This window comes from Anolis sagrei, chromosome 10, assembly GCF_037176765.1.
Source record: "Anolis sagrei isolate rAnoSag1 chromosome 10, rAnoSag1.mat, whole genome shotgun sequence".
Lineage (NCBI taxonomy): Eukaryota > Metazoa > Chordata > Lepidosauria > Squamata > Dactyloidae > Anolis > Anolis sagrei.
Genome location: NC_090030.1, coordinates 10,437,901 through 10,458,981, shown reverse-complemented (window position 1 = coordinate 10,458,981; position 21,081 = coordinate 10,437,901). Strand labels below are relative to the sequence as shown.

Here is a 21,081-nt window from a genome sequence, read left to right as displayed (position 1 = left end):
TAAAGTTTTGCACTTAAGGAAATCCACCACAGCTTGAAAAATGTTTATGGTTTGGCTCCTTCTGACTCCTGCCAATGGCCAACTCCTGCCAATGTTCTCCCCAAACACCATACTGCTCACCACCCAAGGAATGTTTTCATTCGGACACAATTCCATCCTGGATTTTCTGTTTTTCCTCCACCACAGTCACCCCAGTGTTTCTTACTCTCTCAATTGGTGTGGAATTTGTATAACCTCGCCCACTGCTTCTGCCTTAACCCTTTCCTACTCTTTTCAACACTGCGCAACAAACAGAGCAGAACTAATAAGCAGCTAAACATACTAAAGGAGTTTAGGGGATTGACTCCTCATGATGGAAGTTGTAGTTTGCCCTGCGCTAAGTCAGAGCACTGTGACCCCCACTGACAATGGACCTGGGCCATTGTATGCTTAGTTTGCATCATGGAAAAGCAGATAGAAACCAGTGATGCATTAAGAGTACAGAGAGTGTACTATAGTGATGTGGCAACATACCAACAAACGCCCTGCATGAAACCAGAATGCAGCCTTGCCTTTCTTGATCCTTTCGAGAGATTTGTGCTGCTGTCACCATGGGATAACTAGTCCTCGCACCCTTTCCATCTGTTCAGATGGGCTGGCATCTTCTCTTCTGTTCCCATTTCCTCTGACTAGGACAAAGTGACATGAGTTCATGGTGAGCTTTCAGAATGGCTGCTAGCAGGGACTGGCAGCTTCTGCAAATGGCACTAATACATGACTATACTTATACATATACAAGGGTGGGTCAAAAAAAATTGCCTCCATCACCCTAACTTTTATTTCTCGATGGACTGATTAGAACCATGAATCTGAAGCTAAAAGAAAGAGTCGTTTAATTTCTGGCAAAATAAAGTTGTGCACTTAAGGAAATCCACCACAGCTTGAAAAATGTTTATGATTTGGCCCCTTCTGACTTTGACCTGTTTGTATTTCTGAAAGACAACTTCCGTGGTTTCAGATTCAATGACTTGAATGACGTTAAAACACCTTTAAAATCATGGGTCACGAAGCAAAACCTTGAATTTTTCCAAAATGGTTTTGACGCTTGGGTCAAACGATGGTGCAAATGTGTACAAATTGATGGTGACTATGTTGAACTGTAGTTTGTGTAGAGGACAGTTCAGATATGTCTTCAGATAACTACCATATGTGCGAATTCACAGGTGACCACTCGGGAAACTACAGTTACAGGTAGGCAACCTATATTTCAGATATGATATATAGCAACTTCTGATGTTATATGTTCATTCGTAACGTTTTAATGACAGGACGCAAAACTTTTTGACCCGCACACATGTACGTGCGTGTATACATATATTTACACATGTATATTACCATCTTTTCCAAATAATGGGACTCAAAACAGCTTCCAAATATTAAAACAAATGCAGTTAAAACCCATCTAAACAGAGAAGTGAAAACAAACAAAAATATTGGTAAGTATAGTTAAACAATTGAAAACAAAGTAAAAGACAATTAAAAGCCCTTGCAGGCATTTTCATAAAAGCCTGTTGGAACAACATTATATTTACTTTCCCGTGTAAGGAAGTAATTCTAACCTCTGAGGAGGGGAGGGAAGTCCATGAAGGGCCTTGCCTTGAGTTCTCACCAAATGGGGACGGATGTCTTTTCTGGCAGTGGTGGGCGGGTTATGTTCTAATTTCATGTTTCTAGTCACTGGCCAGAAGTTTGCAAATCTTGTGAGCCTCAACCAAGTGAATGCCTCATTGGTGCTTCAGTCAGTTTCCATGTCCGAGCAGCCATACAATATGCTGTCACATATCTAAGAAGTCATCCATATTTGCTATCCAATTTTTTTTTTTGCCTGTAAGACCCAACCAAAACATTTCTGGTGTCATCACAAACTTGTATCTTTGATATCACTTTGATGGCTGGAAGCGAGGAGGAGCTGAAGAGCCTTCTAACCAAGGTGGAAGAAGAAAGGGCAAAAGCTGGGTTGCAGCTAAACATAAAAAAACCCAAGATGATGGCAAGCAGACCAATGGATAACTGGAAAATTGAGGGAGAAAATGTGGAGTCAGTGACAGATTTTGTATTTCTAGGCACGAAGATGATTGCAGATGCAGGCTACAGCCAGGAAATGAGAAGATGTTTCCTTCTTGGGAGGAGAGCAAGGACAACCTCGATAAGACAGTGAAGAGTAGAGACATCACACTGGCAACAAAGGTCCACATAGTTAAAGCAATGGTATTCCCCGTAGTCACCTACGGATGTGAGAGCTGGACCATAAGGAAGACTGAGCGAAGGAAGAGAGATGCTTTTGAACGGTGGTGCTGCAGGAAAGTTCTGGGAGTGCCTTGGACCGCAAGAAGATTCAGCCAGTCTGTCCTCCAGGAAATAAAGCCCGACTGCTCATTGTTGGGAAGGATACGAGAGGCAAAGATGAAGTACTTTGGCCACATCATGAGGAGACAGGAAAGCTTGGAGAAGACAATGATGCTGGGGAAAATGGAAAAAGGAAGAGGGGCCAACCAAGGGCAAGATGGATGGATGGCATCCTTGAAGTGACTGGCTTGACCTTGAAGGATCTGGGGGTGGCCACAGCCAACAGGGCTGGTCCATGAAGTAATGAAGACTCAGAAGCGACTGAACGAATTAACAACAAATAATCTCTGAAATGTTTTGAAAGTGACACAAATCTGACATCAATAATTTCATTTTTAAAATATTTCCCCCACATATGAAAAAGTCGCCTTATCTTTTCAAACCCAACATTGAAGTCATTGAGATTTCTGACAAGTGACTGGAGTAAAATAGCACCTCATTGAATTTCCCACAAGGACTTTGTCTCTTTGATCCACATTTCCCTCATACTGCCATTCGAACATTGTGGTTAAAGGTTATGACAATATTTTATCATTTGGAGGTTTTGTTTGTTTTTGTTTGTTTGTTTTTGGAGGTTTTTTGCTGGCTCATCTTCTGGATATAATTTCAAAAGGCATTGTGCCATTTATCTGTCTTCCAGAAATGATGTTCTTTCTCCGTAGAAGCAACGTGAAACTGAAAGTCTGCTAAAGATCTTCAAGAAGTCATCTGTTGTGAGGAGTGAGGAATCCAATCCAACTGGAGCTGGAACAGAAGAAGCTGTCAGATTTCAGTGTGCAAGCAGCTGGTGATCAGATTAGAGCAGTCATGGGCCAACTTGGGCTCTCTAGGTGTTTTGGACTTCAACTCCCACAATTCCTAACAGCCTCAGGCTCCTTCTTTTTTCCCCCTTAGTCACTAAACCTGGCTAGTTGCTGCCTAAGAGAATCCTTTGTTGGGAGGTGTTAGCTGGCTACCTGATTGTTCAATGTCTGGAATTCCCCTGCTTTTTTGAGTGTTGTTCTTTATTTACTGTCCTGATACCATATTAGACTACACGGAGAAGCCACTGAAATCCACAAGCATGTAGACAATTTCAATGGAAAGGATGAAACCATGAAAATGAACAAAATCTGGCCACCAGTATTTGAAAAACTTCTAAAATCAGGATAGTAAATAAAGAGCAACACTCAAAAAGCAGTGGACTTCCAGACAAGAATCAATCGGGGCTAGCTAACACCTCCTAATAAAGGATTCCCCCAGGCAGCAACCAGCCAAGCTTTGAAGTTGCAAAGCCCTTCAATGCTAATCTAGGTAATTGCAACATTCACACTTGCATAAGCAGACAAGACTTCTTTCTCCCATCCTGGACATTATTCAACAGATATATAAACTTCACTTGCCTAGTTTCCAACAGACCTCAACCTCTGAGGTCTGTTGGACCATACCATAGATGTGGGCGAAACATCAGGGGAGAGTGCTTCTGGAACATGGCCAGACAACCTGGAAAACTCAGCAAATCTATAGTTGTTCCTAGAGGTTGGACCGCTCTTCCTATAATCACACAATTACCAGTCGATTTACAGATAGCTTATTTATCTGGAAGGTTTATATGTGGTGTAATTGATACTGATTAGGCTGTAGTCACATATCACCTTCCCCAGCTATTTGGTGCTTGGTACATTTGTCTCAGGGCAGACAGGAAATGAGGGGTTGTTGGGAAGCGAGCAGAGGCTTTTCCTATGGCCTCTTATCTCACAGAGTTGGCACTTGCGTCAGAGAGGAAGAATTGATTTGTTTGGCTTCCTCTCATTTCTGAACAAGCAGGGGCTGAAAGGGAAAACCTCACACATCGCTGCTCACAAGCTGGGCTTTGTTGCCATCCTTTGTCGGTCAACCTTTGGGCCTGATCAGGGTTCTGTTTATTTGCATGGCTCATTTTTTCCACTGCTAACATGCATGTGTAAATGACAATATGCAGGCTCTTGGAAGACAATCCAAATGCATTACCGAGACCTGGCTGGACGAGCTGGGGGGTGTAAACCTTTCTCAGCTGTGCCCACCAGGTTTTGGAGTGCATCAACAGGCCAGACAAGGGGGGCGGGGAGGAGGGGTCGCAGTAGTCTTTCGGCAATCCATCGCCGTGACCAGATGCGTTGTTCCGCAGGCTTCTGGGTTCGAGTGTGTCCACTTGAAGGTGGGGAGCCGTGACAGTGTGGGGTTCCTGCTGGTGTATCGCCCACCCCGTGACCCAGCAGCTTCCCTGTCTGAGCTAGCGGAGGTGGTCTCTAATTTGGCCTTGGTCTCCCAGCGCCTGGTGGTGCTGGGAGACTTTAATATCCACGCTGAGACCACTCTATCTGGCGCAGCTCAGGACTTCATGGCGACCATAGGACTGTCACAGATAATATCTGGCCCCACTCATCAAGCTGGACATACTCTCGACTTTGTCTTTGTGGCGGACAACGAAATGATCAGAGTGGAAGATCAAAACATCCTTCCAGTGTCATGGTCTGACCATCATCTGATCACTTTTAGACTTGCTGCGACCCTAAACCTCTGCAGGGGTGGAGGACAAATTAAGATGGTCCACCCTAGGAGACAGATGGATCCGGACGGATTCCTGAGGAATCTTGGGGTTCTTCCTGCCTTGGAGCCTGGCGATTCTATCGACGCCTTGGTGGCTCTCTATAATGGGGAGATGTCCAGGGCGTTAGATACGATCGCACCTGAACGCCCCATCTCGTTGCGTCGTGACAGGCCATCTCCTTGGTTCATCGAGGAGCTGGCTGTGATGAAGCATACGAGAAGGGGGCTAGAGCGCAAATGGAGGAAATCTCGAGATGTATCTGATCGAGCACGGGCTAAAGCCTCTCTTAAGGCATACTCCGTGGCTATACGGGTGGCCAGGAAATAATTCACGACCACTCGTATAGCATCTGCAGCAAATAGATCATCGAAGCTGTTCCGGGTCGTGGGAGAACTCCTCCACCCACCTGTGGCGGAGGAGGTCGCTAATGACCCTGCAGCTCGGTGTCGCGATTTCGCACACCATTTTGCAGGTAAAGTCGCCCAGATACGTCTTGAGCTCGACTCCAATTCCATCGCAGTGCCAGGAGAGGTGACGGAGGCACCTGCTTATCCAACCTTGTGGGATTCTTTTAGGCTTGTTCTTCCTGAAACCGTAGAGGAGACTCTTGGGGCTGTGAGAGCGACCACCTCATCTCTGGACCCATGCCCATCTTGGCTCATTAAATCAGCCAGAGGGGGGTTGCTTGACTGGTTTGTACCGATTATCAATGCATCGTTGGAGCAAGGAATTTTTCCATCTAATTTGAAGCAGGCTGTGGTTCGCCCACTCCTCAAAAAAGCTTCCCTTGACTCCACGGTGCTGAGTAACTACAGACCGATCTCCAACCTCCCCTTTCTGGGTAAGGTGCTGGAGCGGGTGGTCGCCTCCCAGCCCCAGAGTTTCCTAGACGACACCAACTACCTAGATCAGTCACAGTCTGGTTTCAGGCCTGGTCATGGCACCGAGACAGCCTTGGTCGCCTGACCTCCGCAGAGAGCTGGACAGGAGGAGTGTGACTCTGCTGGTTCTCTTGGACATCTCAGCGGCTTTCGATACCATCGATCATGGTATCCTTCTGGGTCGTCTCTCCGGGATGGGCCTTGGGGGCACGGTTTTGTCGTGGCTCCAGTCCTTCCTGGAGGGACGAACTCAGATGGTGAAGCTGGGAGATGCCTGCTCTGACCCCGGGCCTTTGACCTGTGGGGTCCCGCAAGGCTCTATTTTGTCGCCCATGCTTTTTAACATCTACATGAAACCGCTGGGAGAGATCATCCGTAGTTTTGGAGTTGGGTGCCATCTCTACGCGGATGACACACAACTCTACTACTCTTTTCCACCTAATTCCAAGGAGGCTTCTCAGGTGCTAGACGAGTGCCTGGCCGCTGTGTCGATCTGGATGAGGAAGAACAAGCTGAAGATCAATCCCGATAAGACAGAGGTCCTCCTGGTCGATCGTAAACCGGATCGGGGTATAGGGTGGTCACCTGTGTTGGACGGGGTTACACTCCCCCTGAAGCCACAGGTCCGCAGTTTGGGCGTCCTCTTGGATTCTTCGCTTACACTTGAGGCCCAGCTGTCGGCGGTATCCGGGAGGGCCTTTGCGCAACTGAGACTTGTGCGCCAACTGCGACCATACCTCGTGAAGGCTGATCTGGCCGGGGTGGTCCACGCCTTGGTCACCTCTAGAATGGACTACTGCAATGCGCTCTACGTGGGGCTGCCCTTGAAGACGGCTCGGAAACTTCAATTGGTCCAGCGGGCAGCAGCCAGGATGCTAACCGGGGCTCATTATCAAGAGAGGTCTCTGTTTAAGGAGCTCCACTGGCTGCCATTTATTTTCCGAGCCCAATTCAAGGTGCAGGTGCTCACCTACAAAGCCCTAAACGGTTTGGGACCACCCTACCTGCGTGACCGCATCACCATCTACGAACCCACACGCTCGCTCCGGTCATCTGGGGAGGCCCTGCTCGTGATCCCGCCCACGTCGCAAGCACGCTTGGTGGGGACACGGGACAGGGCCTTCTCTGTGGCGGCCCCCCGACTTTGGAACGCCCTCCCAAAAGATCTCAGACAGGCCCCTTCTCTAGCCGTGTTCAGAAGGAATTTAAAAACTTGGCTGTTCCGTTGTGCCTTCTCAGACTAGGAATCCCCACCCCAAGTCCTAGTAGCACCTTAGCATAACTAATCGTCGCTGCACACCGCACTTTTAATCCTACGTGGCTCCTGCCACTTCAGCACTTTTAACCCCTGTACCCCAGTGCGCCGGCCGAACCAGTTTTTAATAATGTCCTGATGTATTGCCATTGTCGTTATTTTGCTTATTGTTTTGATTTGCTTTGCTATTGTTGTGTTATGTTCTCTATTGTATTGTGTTTTGAGGCTTCGGCCTGTGTAAGCCGCATCGAGTCCTTCGGGAGATGCTAGCGGGGTACAAATAAAGTTAATAAATAAATAATAAATAAATAAATGACTGTGCATATCCCAATGTACATATACATATAATAGGGATGGCCCCACTGTAAGGCCCATCGCAAACTAGGTTCCTGCTGGAGAAAACCTTGCTAGCAAGTCCCTGACGTCACGAGACTCCGCCTCTCTCCCCGCCCCTTTCTCCGCCCCTTTCTCTTTGCGAGCGTGGTTTTTCCTTTGCTAGGGCAGCATTGCCCGCATTTTCTCTCAGTTGAATTCTGCCAACTGAGAGAAAATGCGGGCAATGCTGCCCTAGCAAAGGAAAAACCACGCTCGCATGGAGAAAGGGGCAGAGAAAGGGGCGGGGAGAGAGGCGGAGTCTCGTGACGTCAGGGACTTGCTAGCAAGGTTTTCTCTCGCAGGAACAGAGTTTGCGATGGGCCTAAGTCAGGTGCTTCAGGTGTCAGGTGTTGGGAACCAACAACACGAAGGGAAGGAAAGAGATGTGTCCTCTGCAGCTTGCCTTATATTTCTATATTAGGTTTCTCAAAGCAGATAATGAATTATACGGTCAGGGTAGATACCACCTTTTATCCTTCTACCCCCAGACTACATGGTGTGTATTAATTAATTTCACAGAGGTGGAGGATTTGATAGACATCAGGGGGCACTTGCTTCCCAAAGCCATGGTCATCCCAGCCCTCTTCTTACCATGTCATCCTTCCAGGTGGGCCAGTGAGATGCACTAACGTAAAGCTAAAAGTTTCCCCTGACATGAAGTCCAGTCGTGTCCAATTCTGTGGGGTGGTGCTCATCTCCATTTCTAAGCCGAAGAGCTGGCGTCCGTAGATACCTCCAAGGTCCTGTGGCCAGCATGACAGCACAGAGCACCGTTACCTTCCTACAGAAGTGGTACCTATTGATCTACTCACATTTGCATGTTTTCAAACTGCTAGGTTGGCAGAAGCTGGGGCTAACAGTGGGAGCTCACCCTGCTTCCCAGATTCGAATCAGCTCAGTGGTTTAACCCACTGTGCCACCAGGTGGTATCAAAGTAGTATCAAACTGTATTAATTCTGTATTATTATTATTATTATTATTATTATTATTATTATTGGAGATCAGGCATGGGCAAACTTTGGCCCTCCAGATATTTTGGACTTCAACTCCCAGAAATCCCAGCCAGCTTACTGGCGGTTAGGAATTGTGGGAACTGAAGTCCAAAACACCTGGAGGGCCAAAGTTTGCCCATGCCTGGTAGAGATGCACCCTGTGCCTCCATTTCTCATTCATTCTCCCTGAGCCACCTTTTACCCTTCTACCCCCAGACTACATGGTGTGTATTAATTAATTTCACAGAGGTGGAGGATTTGATAGACATCAGGGGGCACTTGCTTCCCAAAGCCATGGTCATCCCAGCCCTCTTCTTACCATGTCATCCTTCCAGGTGGGCCAGTGAGATGATGTGCACTGAAGGTCTGGCCCTGCTGGGAGCATGGCTTTGGCTGTGTCCATGAAACAGGGGGAAGACTTTGATCTTCATGCACAGACACATCTGGCAGATCTGCAGGCGCACCTCCTTTTGCCTGTAGGCATAGATCAGTGGGTTCACCAGAGAGTTGCACACACCCATCACCCAGAGGTACCGTTCGAGGACGTGGTCCAGGTTGCACCGCTCACACGCAATCTTCACAATGCTCCCAATGAAGAAGGGTGACCACAGGACCCCAAAGCACCCCACTAGGATGGCCACGGTGCGCAACGCTTTGGTGATATTAGAGGGCGGAGAACCTGGGCACGTTTCTGTCAAGCCGGTGGGTTCCAGCTCTCGGATCTGCTGGGCGTGCAGAGAGGCGATCTTCAGCAGGTCGTAATGGAAGTAGATGAAAATGAAGAAGGCTGGGAAGAAAACCACGCAAAAGACGGTGAGCATGTACGTGGGCTGGAAGACGCTGAAGAAAGTACACAGTCCCTCGTAGTTCTTTTTCTGGAGGCTGTGAGCAATGAGAGGGAGGAAGCCAATGAAGCAAGCCAGGAGCCAAAGCCCTGCAAGGCAACCCCCCACGACGTAGCCACACATGATTCTGAAGTACTGGAAGGGGTGCTTGACTGTCAGATACCTGTCAAAGGTGACCAAAATGACCGTGATGATGGAGGCGGCTGAGGGACAGGTGACGCAGGCCATGCGCAGCACGCAGTAGTTTTGCGGAGTCTTGTGCTGGGAGTCGGAGAGCTCTTCGGTGACGAGACCCGTGATGGTGAAGCCCACCAAGGAGTCGGCGACAGCAAGGTTGAGGATGAAGCAGAACCCAAGGCTCCGGGTCTTCCAGATCAGCTGGACTAAGGCCACCACCACGAAAACATTCACGGCCATGATGAGCGACGAGAGGATGGCCAGGATGATTCCAAAGACGATATCCCCCATGGTCTTTTTTAATCACAGTGTTTGAGAAGTGGTCACCAGGAGAACCATTGTAGGTCACTTTGCTTGTATGGGCAACCACAAAACCAAGAAGGTGTTGCTCCAAATGGCTTCTCCCTCCTTTTCCCAGGGAACCCAACAACTGAACTGGTACCTTTTGTCCCCTTCAGCCCTTTATAGCTTCCTAGAGCCGATACTGGTTGGACATCGTCCCTCCCTCCAGTTTCCAGACAACCTGGGAGTGGAGAGGAGGCGCATTTCCGGAAGCACACACGCTGCGCTCCAAGAAATGGTGCTTTGCTTTGTATGGGTATTGGCCTCCAGATGGTTTATGGAATATGCAGGAAATAATTATGTTATTATGTTCCCATTGATTTTTTAAAATAATAATGTTTATACCTGCATATTAGTATTTATGCCTGCACACGCTTTGCCTTGCATTGGCCTCCAGATGGTTTACTGAATATGCTGGAAATAATTATGTTCCTTCGCTATTTTAAAAAAAATACTAGTGTTTATACCTGCGTATTTTTGATGCTTTTATGTTAAGTCACTCTGAGTTTCCTTCAGGGGAGATAAAGCAGGGTATTATTATTATTATTGTTATTATTATTATTATTCCAGCATATAGATCTTGTTTGCTGTGACATACTGTGTTTTTGGGTCAGTAAAATAATAATAATAATAATAATAATAATAATAATAATAATAATACACCTGCGTAGTGATGTCGACAGACTTTACCTGCCCAGAAAATCAGGAGGCAGAGTCTGTGATCCAATTCAACAGCCAGCAGACTGTCTTATAGACATATTATGTTTATTTATATTCCGCTTTTTCTCTCCACATGGAGCAGATCACAATGAAAAGCATTTTCCAGGCTGTATGGCCATGTAGCATACTCTCCTGACATTTCACCCACATCTATAGCAGGCATCCTGACAAGTTGTGAGGTCTGCTGGAAACTAGGCAAGGGTGGTTTATATGTTGGTGGGAGAAAGGTCCTGGGTGGGGTGAAACCTCTTGTCCGTTGGAGGCAAGTGTGAATGTTGCAATTGGCCAGGTTGATTAGCATTGAATGGCCTGCAGTTTCAAGGCCTGGCTGTTTGCTGCCTGGGGGGTCCTTTGTTGCAAAGTGTTAGCTGGCCCTGATTGTCTCTAGCCAGGAATTCCCCTGTTTTTTGAGTGTTGCTCTTTATTTACTGTCCTGATTTTAGAGTTCTTTTAAATACTGGTAGCCAGATTTTGTTCATTTTTACGGTTTCCTCCTTTCTGTTGAAATTGTCCACATGACTGTGGATTTCCATGGCTTCTCTGTATAGTCTGAGATGGTGGTTGTGAGAGTGACCCAGCATTTCTGTGTTCTCAAATAATATGCTGTCTCCAGGTTGGTTCACCAAGTGCTCTGCTATGGCTGACTTCTCTGGGTGAATTAGTCAGTAATAATAATATTTATTTATTCGATCAGTCATATGACCATTTCAAAATAGAACACTAGTTTTATTCTGAAAGCTATTAAGAAAAGAGCTGATTTCCTGAAAGAAGAACCAGGAAAATAAGATTCTGACTATAAATAGAATTAGTCTGTAATGCCATTCATGTTCCTTGCTGGCCAGTTGCAACACTCCCACTTGCTCCCCAGGCAGCAATCAGCCAGGCTTTGAAGCTGCAAGGCCATTTAATGCTAATCAAGGTGGTCAATTGCAACATTCACGCTTGTCTCAAGCAGACAAGAGTTATTTCTGCCAACCTGGACATTATTCCACAGATATATAAACACTAAAAAAAACAGGGGAATTCCATAAAAGAGTAAATCAGGGCCAGCTAGCACTTCTCACAACAAAGGATTCCCCCAGGCAGGAAACAGCCAGGCTTTGAAGCTGCAAGGCCATTCATTGCTAATCAAGGTGGTCAATTGCAACATTCACGCTTGTCTCAAGCAGACAAGAGTTCTTTCTCCCACATTAGACATTATTCCACAGATCAATACTAAAAAAACAGGGAAATTCCAGACAAGAAGCAATCAGGGCCAACTAATCACCTTCCAACAAAGGATTCCCCCAGGCAGGAAACAGCCAGGCTTTGAATCTGCAAGGCCATTCAATGCTAATCAAGGTGGCCAGTTGCAACATTCACACTTGCCTCAAGCAGACAAGAGTTCTTTCTCCCACCCTGGACATTATTCCACAGATATATAAACACTAAAAAAAACCAGGGGAATTCCATAGAAGAGTCAATCAGGGCCAGCTAGCACCTCTCACAACAAAGGATTCTCCCAGGCAGCAACCAGCCAGGTTTTGAAGCTGCAAGGCCGTTCAATGTGAATCAAGTAGGCTAAGAGTTCTTTCACCCACCCTGGACATCATTCCACAGATATATAAACCCAGTTTTCCTTGTTTCCAGCAGACCTCACAACCTCTGAGGATGCCTGCCATAAATGTGGCCGAAATGTCAGGAGAGAATGCTTTTGGAGCATGGCCAGGCAGCCCACAAAACTCCCAGCAACCCAATCAAAGGGCTGTTGCAATCACTTCCTCCTAAGTCCACGCCCGTAACACAAACCATCCAATGAGGCGCGGGGGGCGGGGCTTGGGAAGGGAGGGGCGGGGCCTGCGAGGCGGCGGAGGCCTCCTAAGGCCGCGGCGGTGGCGGGGCAAAGCCGAGGCCGGGGGAGCGGATGTATCCGGAGTTCCGTCGCCGGAGGGCCGCGGGCCCAGCAGGTGGGGCGTCGCTAGGCAACGGAGCCAGCCTCTCCCCGCCCCTCAGGCCTTTGCGCTCCCCCTCGCTTTGGTTGCCATGGAGACCGGAAGCGGCCTAGCCAGCCTCTCTCATCCAGCCCTAAAGTTGTGATGCCAGAGCGTTAGAGCCGCTGGGGCTGGAGCCTGAATGACTCCTTCCTCCAGTGCACCTTAACCAGAAGTTATCTCTATCTATCTATCTATCTATCTATCAATCTATCAAAAGTATGCCTGCTTGGACCACAGGTGAAGTGGCCCTCCGACGTCACTGGGTTGGCTGTTGCCAGGTTAAGTGGCCCTCTGATGTCAGGGAGAAAGAAAGGAAGGGAAGTAACTTGTAAAAGGGAGAAAAGAAGGAAAGAGACGTGGTGAGATAGGCCCCTCAGAGCTGGAGAAGGGAGGAAGGAAAGAAGGAAGGAAGGGGGGAAAGAAAGAAGGGATGAAAATAGTCCAGAGGACAGGAGCAGAATTCAAAACGATCTTGACAGATTAGAGAGATGGGCCAAAACTAACAAAATGAAGTTCAACAGTGACAAATGCAAGATACTCCACTTTGGCAGAAAAAATGAAATGCAAAGATACAGAATGGGTGACGCCTGGCTCGAGAGCAGTACGTGTGAAAAAGATCTTGGAGTCCTCGTGGACAACAAGTTAAACATGAGCCAACAATGTGATGTGGCGGCAAAAAAAGCCAATGGGATTTTGGCCTGCATCAATAGGAGCATAGTGTCTAGATCTAGGGAAGTCATGCTCCCCATGCTCTATTCTGCTTTAGTTAGACCACACCTGGAATATTGTGTCCAATTTTGGGCACCACAATTCAAGAGAGATATTGACTCTAAGCTGGAATGTGTCCAGAGGGGGCGACTAAAATGATCAAGGGTCTGGAGAACAAGCCCTATGAGGAGCGGCTTAGGGAACTGGGCATGTTTAGCATGAAGAAGAGAAGGCTGAGAGGAGATCTGATAGCCATGTATAAATATGTGAGAGGAAGCCACAGGGAGGAGGGAGCAAGCTTGTTTTCTGCTTCCTTGGAGACTAGGATGTGGAACAATGGCTTCAAACTACAAGAAAGGAGATTCTATCTGAACATTAGGAAGAACTTCCTGACTGTGAGAGCCGTTCAGCAGTGGAACTCTCTGCCCCGGAGTGTGGTGGAGGCTCCTTCTTTGGAAGCTTTTAAACAGAGGCTGGATGGCCATCTGTCAGGGGTGATTTGAATGCAATATTCCTTCTTGGCAGGGGGTTGGACTGGATGGCCCATGAGGTCTCTTCCAACTCTTTGATTCTATGATTCTATGAAAACAGCATTGCTTGATTATTATTATTATTATTATTATAACTTTATTTGTACCCCGCTAGCATCTCCCAAGGGATTCGATGCAGCTTACAACAGGCCCAACACAATACAACAATACAATACATAGCAAATAAAGCAGTTAAAGCAGAAGACAATAGCAATAGCAATACAACAGGACATTATTAAAAACTGAGCCGGCCGGAGTAGGGTACAGGATTAAAAAGTGCTGAAGTGTCGGAGGGATATGGGATTAGAATATAAGTGCAGTGTGCGGTGAGGGTGATCTTGACTCTACTAAAGTGCTTCTGGGCTTTGGTGGTGGGGTTCCTAATCTGAGAAGGCACGTTGGAACAGCCAGGTTTTCAGGTTCTTTCTTTTTTTTAAAATGATTTTTATTAAGTATTTTCAGGTTCTTTCTGAAAACCGCCAAAGTAGGGGCCTGTCTGAGATCTTTCGGGAGGGCATTCCAGAGGCGGGGGGCCACCACAGAGAAGGCCCTGTCCCGCGTCCCCACCAAACGCGCCTGCGACGCGAGCGGGATCACGAGCAGGGCCTCTCCTGATGACCGGAGTGAACATGTGGGTTCGTAGACTGTGATGCGGTCACGCAGGTAGGGTGGTCCCAAACCGTTCAGGGCTTTGTAGGTAAGCACCTGCACCTTAAATTGGGCTCGGAAAATAAACGGCAGCCAGTGGAGCTCCTTAAACAGAAGGGTTGACCTCTCTCTGTAATGGGCCCCCATTAACATCCTGGCTGCTGCCCGTTGGATCAATTGGAATTTCCGAGCCGTTTTCAAGGGCAGCCCCACGTAGAGCGCATTGCAGTAATCCAGTCTAGAGGTGACTAAGGCATGGACCACCCCGGCCAGATCAGCCTTAGCGAGGCCTATTTCACTCCAAAAATACAGTGTATATTCGAGTATAAGCCTAGTTTCTCAGCCCCTTTTTTAGGCTGAAAAAGCTCCCCTCGGCTTATACTCGAATCAAGGTTATTTATTATTTTATTCAGTTATTAATATTATTTTTATTTCTTGTATTATTTTACTTTCTTTATTATTATTACATTTACAGTATTTTACCCTATTATTATTATTACATTTATTATATTTTATTATTATTGCATTTATTATTTTACTCTATTATTACAGTTATTATTTTGCTCTATTATTACTGTTATTATTGCATATCCATTATTTTACTTTGTTGTTAGTATTATTATTATGGTTACATTTATTATTTTATTCTCATTATTGTTGGAAGGATGTGCAAGTATATTTACATTGAAGAAGGTTAAAATAATGATTTAATCAGACTTGGCCAGTCTTATCTCAAATTACAGTTTTATGTAAATATTAAAAAACATTTCACCTCCTGGTGCCTCAATTAATGTAATGTTATTGGTATTTATTTTTATTTTGAAATTTACCCGTAGTGGCTGCATTTCCCACCCTCGGCTTATATTCGAGTCAATATGCTTTCCCAGTTTTTTGTGGTAAAAATAGGCGTACCTCGTCTTATATTCGGGTCGGCTTATATTCGAGTATATACGGTGTGTGTGTGTGTGTGTGTGTGTGTATATATATATATTTAGAGAGAGAGAGAGAGACGTCCTCTGCCAGGTGTTGCTGTGGCCCAGTCTGGTGATCTGGAAAATAAAGTAATGAGAAAGTACTGTTTTCTAATATATGTAATTTCTTTATGTTTGTGGTAAACAGTATTTATTGCTGTTTCTTTGTCAGTGTTCTCATTACTACACTGGAACATGCAACATATAATTGTCCTTCTTTAGGGGTCCCTTTCAGATCTATGATACTATATCTCCCTGTGTGTGAATCATATATATCTATCTATATCTATGGCTGGATGGCTTTGATTACGTTTTTTTGCTCTGGTGAAGGGAGTTGGATTGGATGGCCTTAAGTATTTTCTGTTGGTCATGGCGGTTCTGTGTGGGAAGTTTGCCCCAATTCTGTCGTTGGTAGAGTTAAGAATGCTCTTTTATTTTAGGTGAACTATAAATCCCAGTAACTACAACTCCCTAATTTTCCCCAAACTCCATCTGTGTTCGTATTTGGGCATATGAAATATTTGTGCCAAGTTTGGCCCAGATCCATCATTATTTGAGTCCACAGTGCTCTGGATGTAGGTGAACTATAACTCCCAAACTCAAGGTCGATGTCCAGTAAACCCTTCCAGTGTTTTCTATTGGTCACGGGAGTCCTGTGTGCTAAGTTTGGCCCAATTCCATCATTGGTGGAGTTCAGAATGCTCTTCGATTGTAGGTTAACTATAAATACCAGCAACTTCAACTCTCAAAAGACAAAATCAATTTTTTGAGTGATGGTCACTCCTTGGGTTAGTAGGTGGCTTGTGACCAAATTTGGCAGCAATTCGTCCAGTAGTTTTTGAGTTGTGTTAATTCCACAAACAAACATTACATTTTTATTTATATAGATATGTTAGGCATGGGCCAACTCTGGCCCACCCTCCAGGTGTTTTGGACTCCAAATCCCACAATTCCTAACAGCCCACCTACCGCTTGGAGGGAGGCCCAAAGTTGCCCCATGCCTGGCATATACACTAGTTATTATTACGTGACAGTATCGTGCCCCAAAGAATGAGCCCAGCACAGGGTATCTTCAAATGTCACTATATTGGGTTGTTGTGAGTTTTCCTGGCTGTATGGCTATGTTTCAGAAGCATTCTTACTTGACGTTTCGCAGGCATCCTCAGAGGTTGTGATGTCTGTTGGAAAATAGACAAGTGAGGTATATATATCTGTGGAATGATGTCCAGGGTCAGAGAAAGAAGTCTTGTCTGCTGGAGGCAAGTGTGAATATTTTTGATTGGCCAGATTGATTAGTATTGAATAGCCTTGCAGTTTCAAAGTCTGGCTGGTTGCTGCCTGGTGGAATCCTTTGTTGGGGGAGTGTTCGCTGGCCCTGAATGTTTCCAGTCTGGAATTCTCCTGTTTTCTGAGTGTTCCTCTTTATTTACTGTTCTGATTTTAGAGTTTTTTTAAATATTGGTAGCCAGATTTTGTTCATTTTCATGGTTTTCTCCTTTCTGTTGAAATTGTCCACATGATTGTGGATTTCAATGGCTTCTCTTTGTAGCCTGACATGGTAATTGTATCAGAGTGGTCCAGCATTTCTGTGTTCTCAAATAATATGCTGTGTCCAGGCTGGTTCATCAGGTGCTCTGCTATGGCTGACTTCTCTGGTTGAATTAGTCTGCAGTGCCTTTCCTGTTCCTTGATTCGTGTTTGAGCATTACTGTGTTTTGGTGGTCCCTATGTAGACTTGACCACAGCTGCATAGTGTACGATAGACTCCTGCAGAGGTGAGAAGATCCCTCCTGTCCTTTGCTGAATGTAGCATTTCTTGGATTTTCTTAGTGGGTCTGTAGATACAACCTACAAACTAGCAGAGCACCTGATGAACTATATGAGATAGGGATGGAGAGTATCAACCCTCACACAACATGAGCAGTAATGTTGAATTGTGTGTGTGAATATATATATATATATAGAGAGAGAGAGAGAGAGAGAGAGAGACAGACAGACAGACAGACAGACAGACAGACAGACAGATACATATACCATATGAGATAGGGATGGGGAGCATCAACCCTCAGATTACATGACCAGTAATGTTGAATTGTATGTGTTGAATTGTAGGGAGCCCTCGGTGGTGCAGTGGTTTAAAGCGCTGAGCTGCTGAGCTTGTTGACTGAAAGGTCGCAGGTTCGAATCCGGGGAGTGGCGTGAGCTTCCGCTGTCAGCCCCAGCTTCTGCTAACCTAGCAGTTCGAAAACATGCAAATGTGAGTAGATCAATAGGTACCGCACTAGCGAGAAGGTAACAGTGCTCCATGCAGTCATGCCGGCCACATGACCTTTGAGGTGTCTATGGACAACGCCGGCTCTTCGGCTTAGAAATGGAGATGAGCACCACACCCTGGAGTTGGACATGACTGGATTTCATGTCAGGGGAAAGCTTTTACCTATACATATATATAGAGAGGGTGGGGGGGAGAGAGACCATATGAGATAGGAATGGGGAGCATCAACCCTCAGACTACATGACCACTAATGTTGAATTGTGTGTGTGAATGCACACACACACACACACATGTATACGTGCATACACGCATACATACACACGCAGATATATATACGTATAAATACATACATACATACATACACACACGCCATATGACATAGAGATAGGGAACATCAGATTCATTACCACTAATGTTGAATTGTATGTGTGAATACACACACACTCATATATATAAATACACACACACACATACAATATGAGATAGAGATGGGGAGCATCAACCTTCAGTCTGCATGACCGCTAATGTTGAATTGTGGGAGCTGCAGCCTAAAACGTCAAAATAACCATAAGTTCTCAACTCTTGAAGTGCATTATTCTTGGTTATAGCAAAAATGCAATGTTTATCTCTCATCCTACTTAATTTTCATTCACATCTTGGACAAAATTGAGGGAGTCCGGTGCACTGGACACAAAAAAAGTCATATTTAAAGGGGTTTTTCAGTGAACCCTTTGAGAACAAAGAGGTGCTTGATTTTCAGAGCAGCTGAGTTATGGAATGGTGCAGCTTATCTGCTAAGATGATTGCTTGCAAGGCATGCACCCAGCGAGATTGGGGCTTGCCAACTGCATGCCGCCTCTCAGTGCGAGGATTGAAATCCTTGACAAATTCACAGATGAGTATGTTGTTAATTGGTTTACCACCTGTTCCTTGGCCATCTCACCCCCATGCCCAGAATTCAATCTCTTAAGTGTCACTAATTTTAACCGATGGGAACAGGTGCAGTAGTAGGCAGCGGTGTATTTTTAAAAGAAAATTCCATGCTCTTCTCCTTAGCATCCCAATATTTCCAGCTGCCTGCCATAGCAGCTTTATTGACGTTAAGCCCTTCTCTTTTTACTGTTATTGCTGGCCCTTGGTTTGTTTGGGAGGTCCAGCACAGCAGATGCGTCACGCATGAACTCAACTGTGGTTCCACTTTGTATGTATTGGGGGAAGTACATAGCAAGATAACTCACACTACCACTGACGAACATTCAGCTTACCATGTTTTTGGTGCAGTTCGCAGGTACGGTGTGAATTCTGGAACTTCAGGAGGTATGAGCAGCAATATGTTTGCTATGAGCAGGATTAATTGAAGGGTATAGAGCTGAATTAATAGACATCAACAGTGAATTGAGGTCAGTGCTCCACCCATAGCATCTGCAGCCAAGTTTACCGCTGAGTCTGGGCTCCTGGAACTTTCGGATTATGTCAATTTTCAGAGAGCGCAGTTTAAATGTAGAATAGTTGGATTAAACACATCATGTGTTCAGTAATTTCAGCTGTCTTCTAAATTCTGTGTTCCTGGTTGTAAAGTTCTTGATCTGCTCGGGAATTTAAAAAAGTCCTGTACATGAGAGAAGAGCTTGAAGAAAATGTTTAGCATTTTTCTAATTTGTTTCTTAGCAAGCTGAAATGTGTTTCAGAAACGATTTAGCATGCCCAACATAATAAATTTGTTTATTCAGGCCACTTAAAAGCCACAAAACAGTAAGCTCATTTTTTGTCTTCGTAGAACTCTTTATAAACAATTTTACAAAAAACAGGAAGAGGAAAATGCTAGAAATTGAACTTATGATGAAGGCCTGTGATATATATAAGAATTGTAAAATTGTGGATTTAGAATGTTCGTTTTGGTCTGATTGAATTATATTACATTCTTCTTATACATTTCTATTGAGAAGTGAGATCAGCAGGCTTTGCTCTCAACTAGGTAGAAAATTGCAGCCTTAAGTTGAGAGTGATGAAAACACAATTTTATTTACCTTTTGCAAATATTAAAGAGTAACAGTTGTCCCCATATTGCTTTGTCGTTGATTGGAATTGGTTTTAGGATGCTTTTGTGATCAGCAATAGTTTGGTGAATTGGCAGTATTAATCGTTGACACCATTAATACTTTTTGCATTTTGTTTCTCTTTGACTTTAAACCTTTTGCCAGTGTGTGATAAGCACTGGTTGTGAGTGACAGTAAGTCACATGTTAGCCTGTTTGTCAACATGAAGTTACAATTCCATGATTTTTTTCAATGAAATCATGACTCAGTTAATCTGGCATAAATAGATTAGAAGTGTGTATAGCATTTCTATGAATATAAGAACCTTGTACTGCTCATCCTGCTAAGCCCGTTGGTATCATTTTCTTTGCACATTTGTGCAGACCATAGTCCTTAGTTACATGGTCATAACAAAATTCTGTCTTGTTGCAAAGCAGCATGAGGCTAGTAATGTATAAATGCTAACTCCTTCATCGTTGATTTTAAATAGCTGCAGTGTTTCCTGAAAGCATTTGCATTAGAGTTAAGGGCTTCACGTCCATTAATCATATTCCAAGCTCTGTACATTCTTTTCATTTCCTGCTTAGCAAGTAGGAATTATAGAGAACATAGATAGGTGGCCTCTAAATTTTGTATGGGTTTAACCCTCTACGAGCAGCTATAGAGAGTGTGGTGTAGGATTTTGGAGTTGGACTGGGGGTCCATCTACAGTATAGGAGTAATGCAGTTTGATACCACTTTCACTGACATGGCTCAATGAGACAGAATCCTTGGATTTGTAGTTTGGTGACTCACCAGCACTCTTTATTATTTATTTACTACATTTATATACAGCTTTTCTCCCCCTGAGAGAACGCAAAGCTGTTTCCAACATAATAATAATAATAATAATAATAATAATAATAATAATAATAATAGTATTGTCGAAGGCTTTCATGGCTGGAATCACTAGGTTCTTGTGGGTTTTTTCGGGCTATAGGGCCATGTTCTAGAGGCATTTCTCCTGACGTTTCGCCTGCATCTATGGCAAGCATCCTCAGAGGTAGTGAGGTCACTACCTCACTACCGCTGAGGATGCTTGCCATAGATGCAGGCGAAACGTCAGGAGAAATGCCTCTAGAACATGGCCCTATAGCCCGAAAAAACCCACAAGAACCTAATAATAATAGTTTTTATTTATACCCCACCACCATCTCCCCAAGGGGACTTGGAGCGGCTTACATGAGGCCAAGCCCAACAACACATCAATAAAGACAACAACATAATAAAAGGCAAAATTCAATGCCTTACATACATGTGAAAACCAAAACATAATAGCTAGACAATAACATATAACTATAAATTAAAAACCTAACCATATTAAAACATAAAATAACATTAGGACATAAAATGAAAAAAG

At 44.9% G+C, this 21,081-nt stretch overlaps 2 protein-coding genes across 4 annotated transcripts in view; one reads left to right on the top strand and one right to left on the bottom strand.

Moving 5' to 3' along the window:
* Nucleotides 1-2,987: 2,987 nt before the first annotated feature.
* Nucleotides 2,988-9,901, bottom strand: GPR119 (G protein-coupled receptor 119). The gene is made up of 2 exons (XM_060756346.2): nt 8,777-9,901; nt 2,988-3,129 (listed from the first exon to the last, which is right to left on the bottom strand). Exon 1 carries the CDS (start codon nt 9,768-9,770, stop codon nt 8,781-8,783), a length of 990 nt encoding a protein of 329 aa, XP_060612329.2. The 5' UTR covers nt 9,771-9,901; the 3' UTR covers nt 2,988-3,129; nt 8,777-8,780.
* Nucleotides 9,902-12,376: 2,475 nt separating this feature from the next.
* The window catches only part of ENOX2 (ecto-NOX disulfide-thiol exchanger 2), a 38,116-nt gene continuing 29,411 nt past the window's right edge, over nt 12,377-21,081 (top strand). Inside the window, exons 1-2 of one of the 3 annotated variants that reach the window (XM_067471527.1) lie at nt 12,387-12,487; nt 17,484-17,628. Coding sequence is in view for 2 of the 3 variants with exons in the window: in XM_060756344.2 (XP_060612327.2) it covers nt 12,445-12,487 (43 nt within the window). In the remaining variant the exon portion in view is untranslated. Of the gene's footprint in view, nt 12,488-17,483; nt 17,629-18,869; nt 18,935-21,081 lie in introns of those variants that run through there. The other 2 variants (XM_060756344.2, XM_067471526.1) reach the window with 2 other exon arrangements.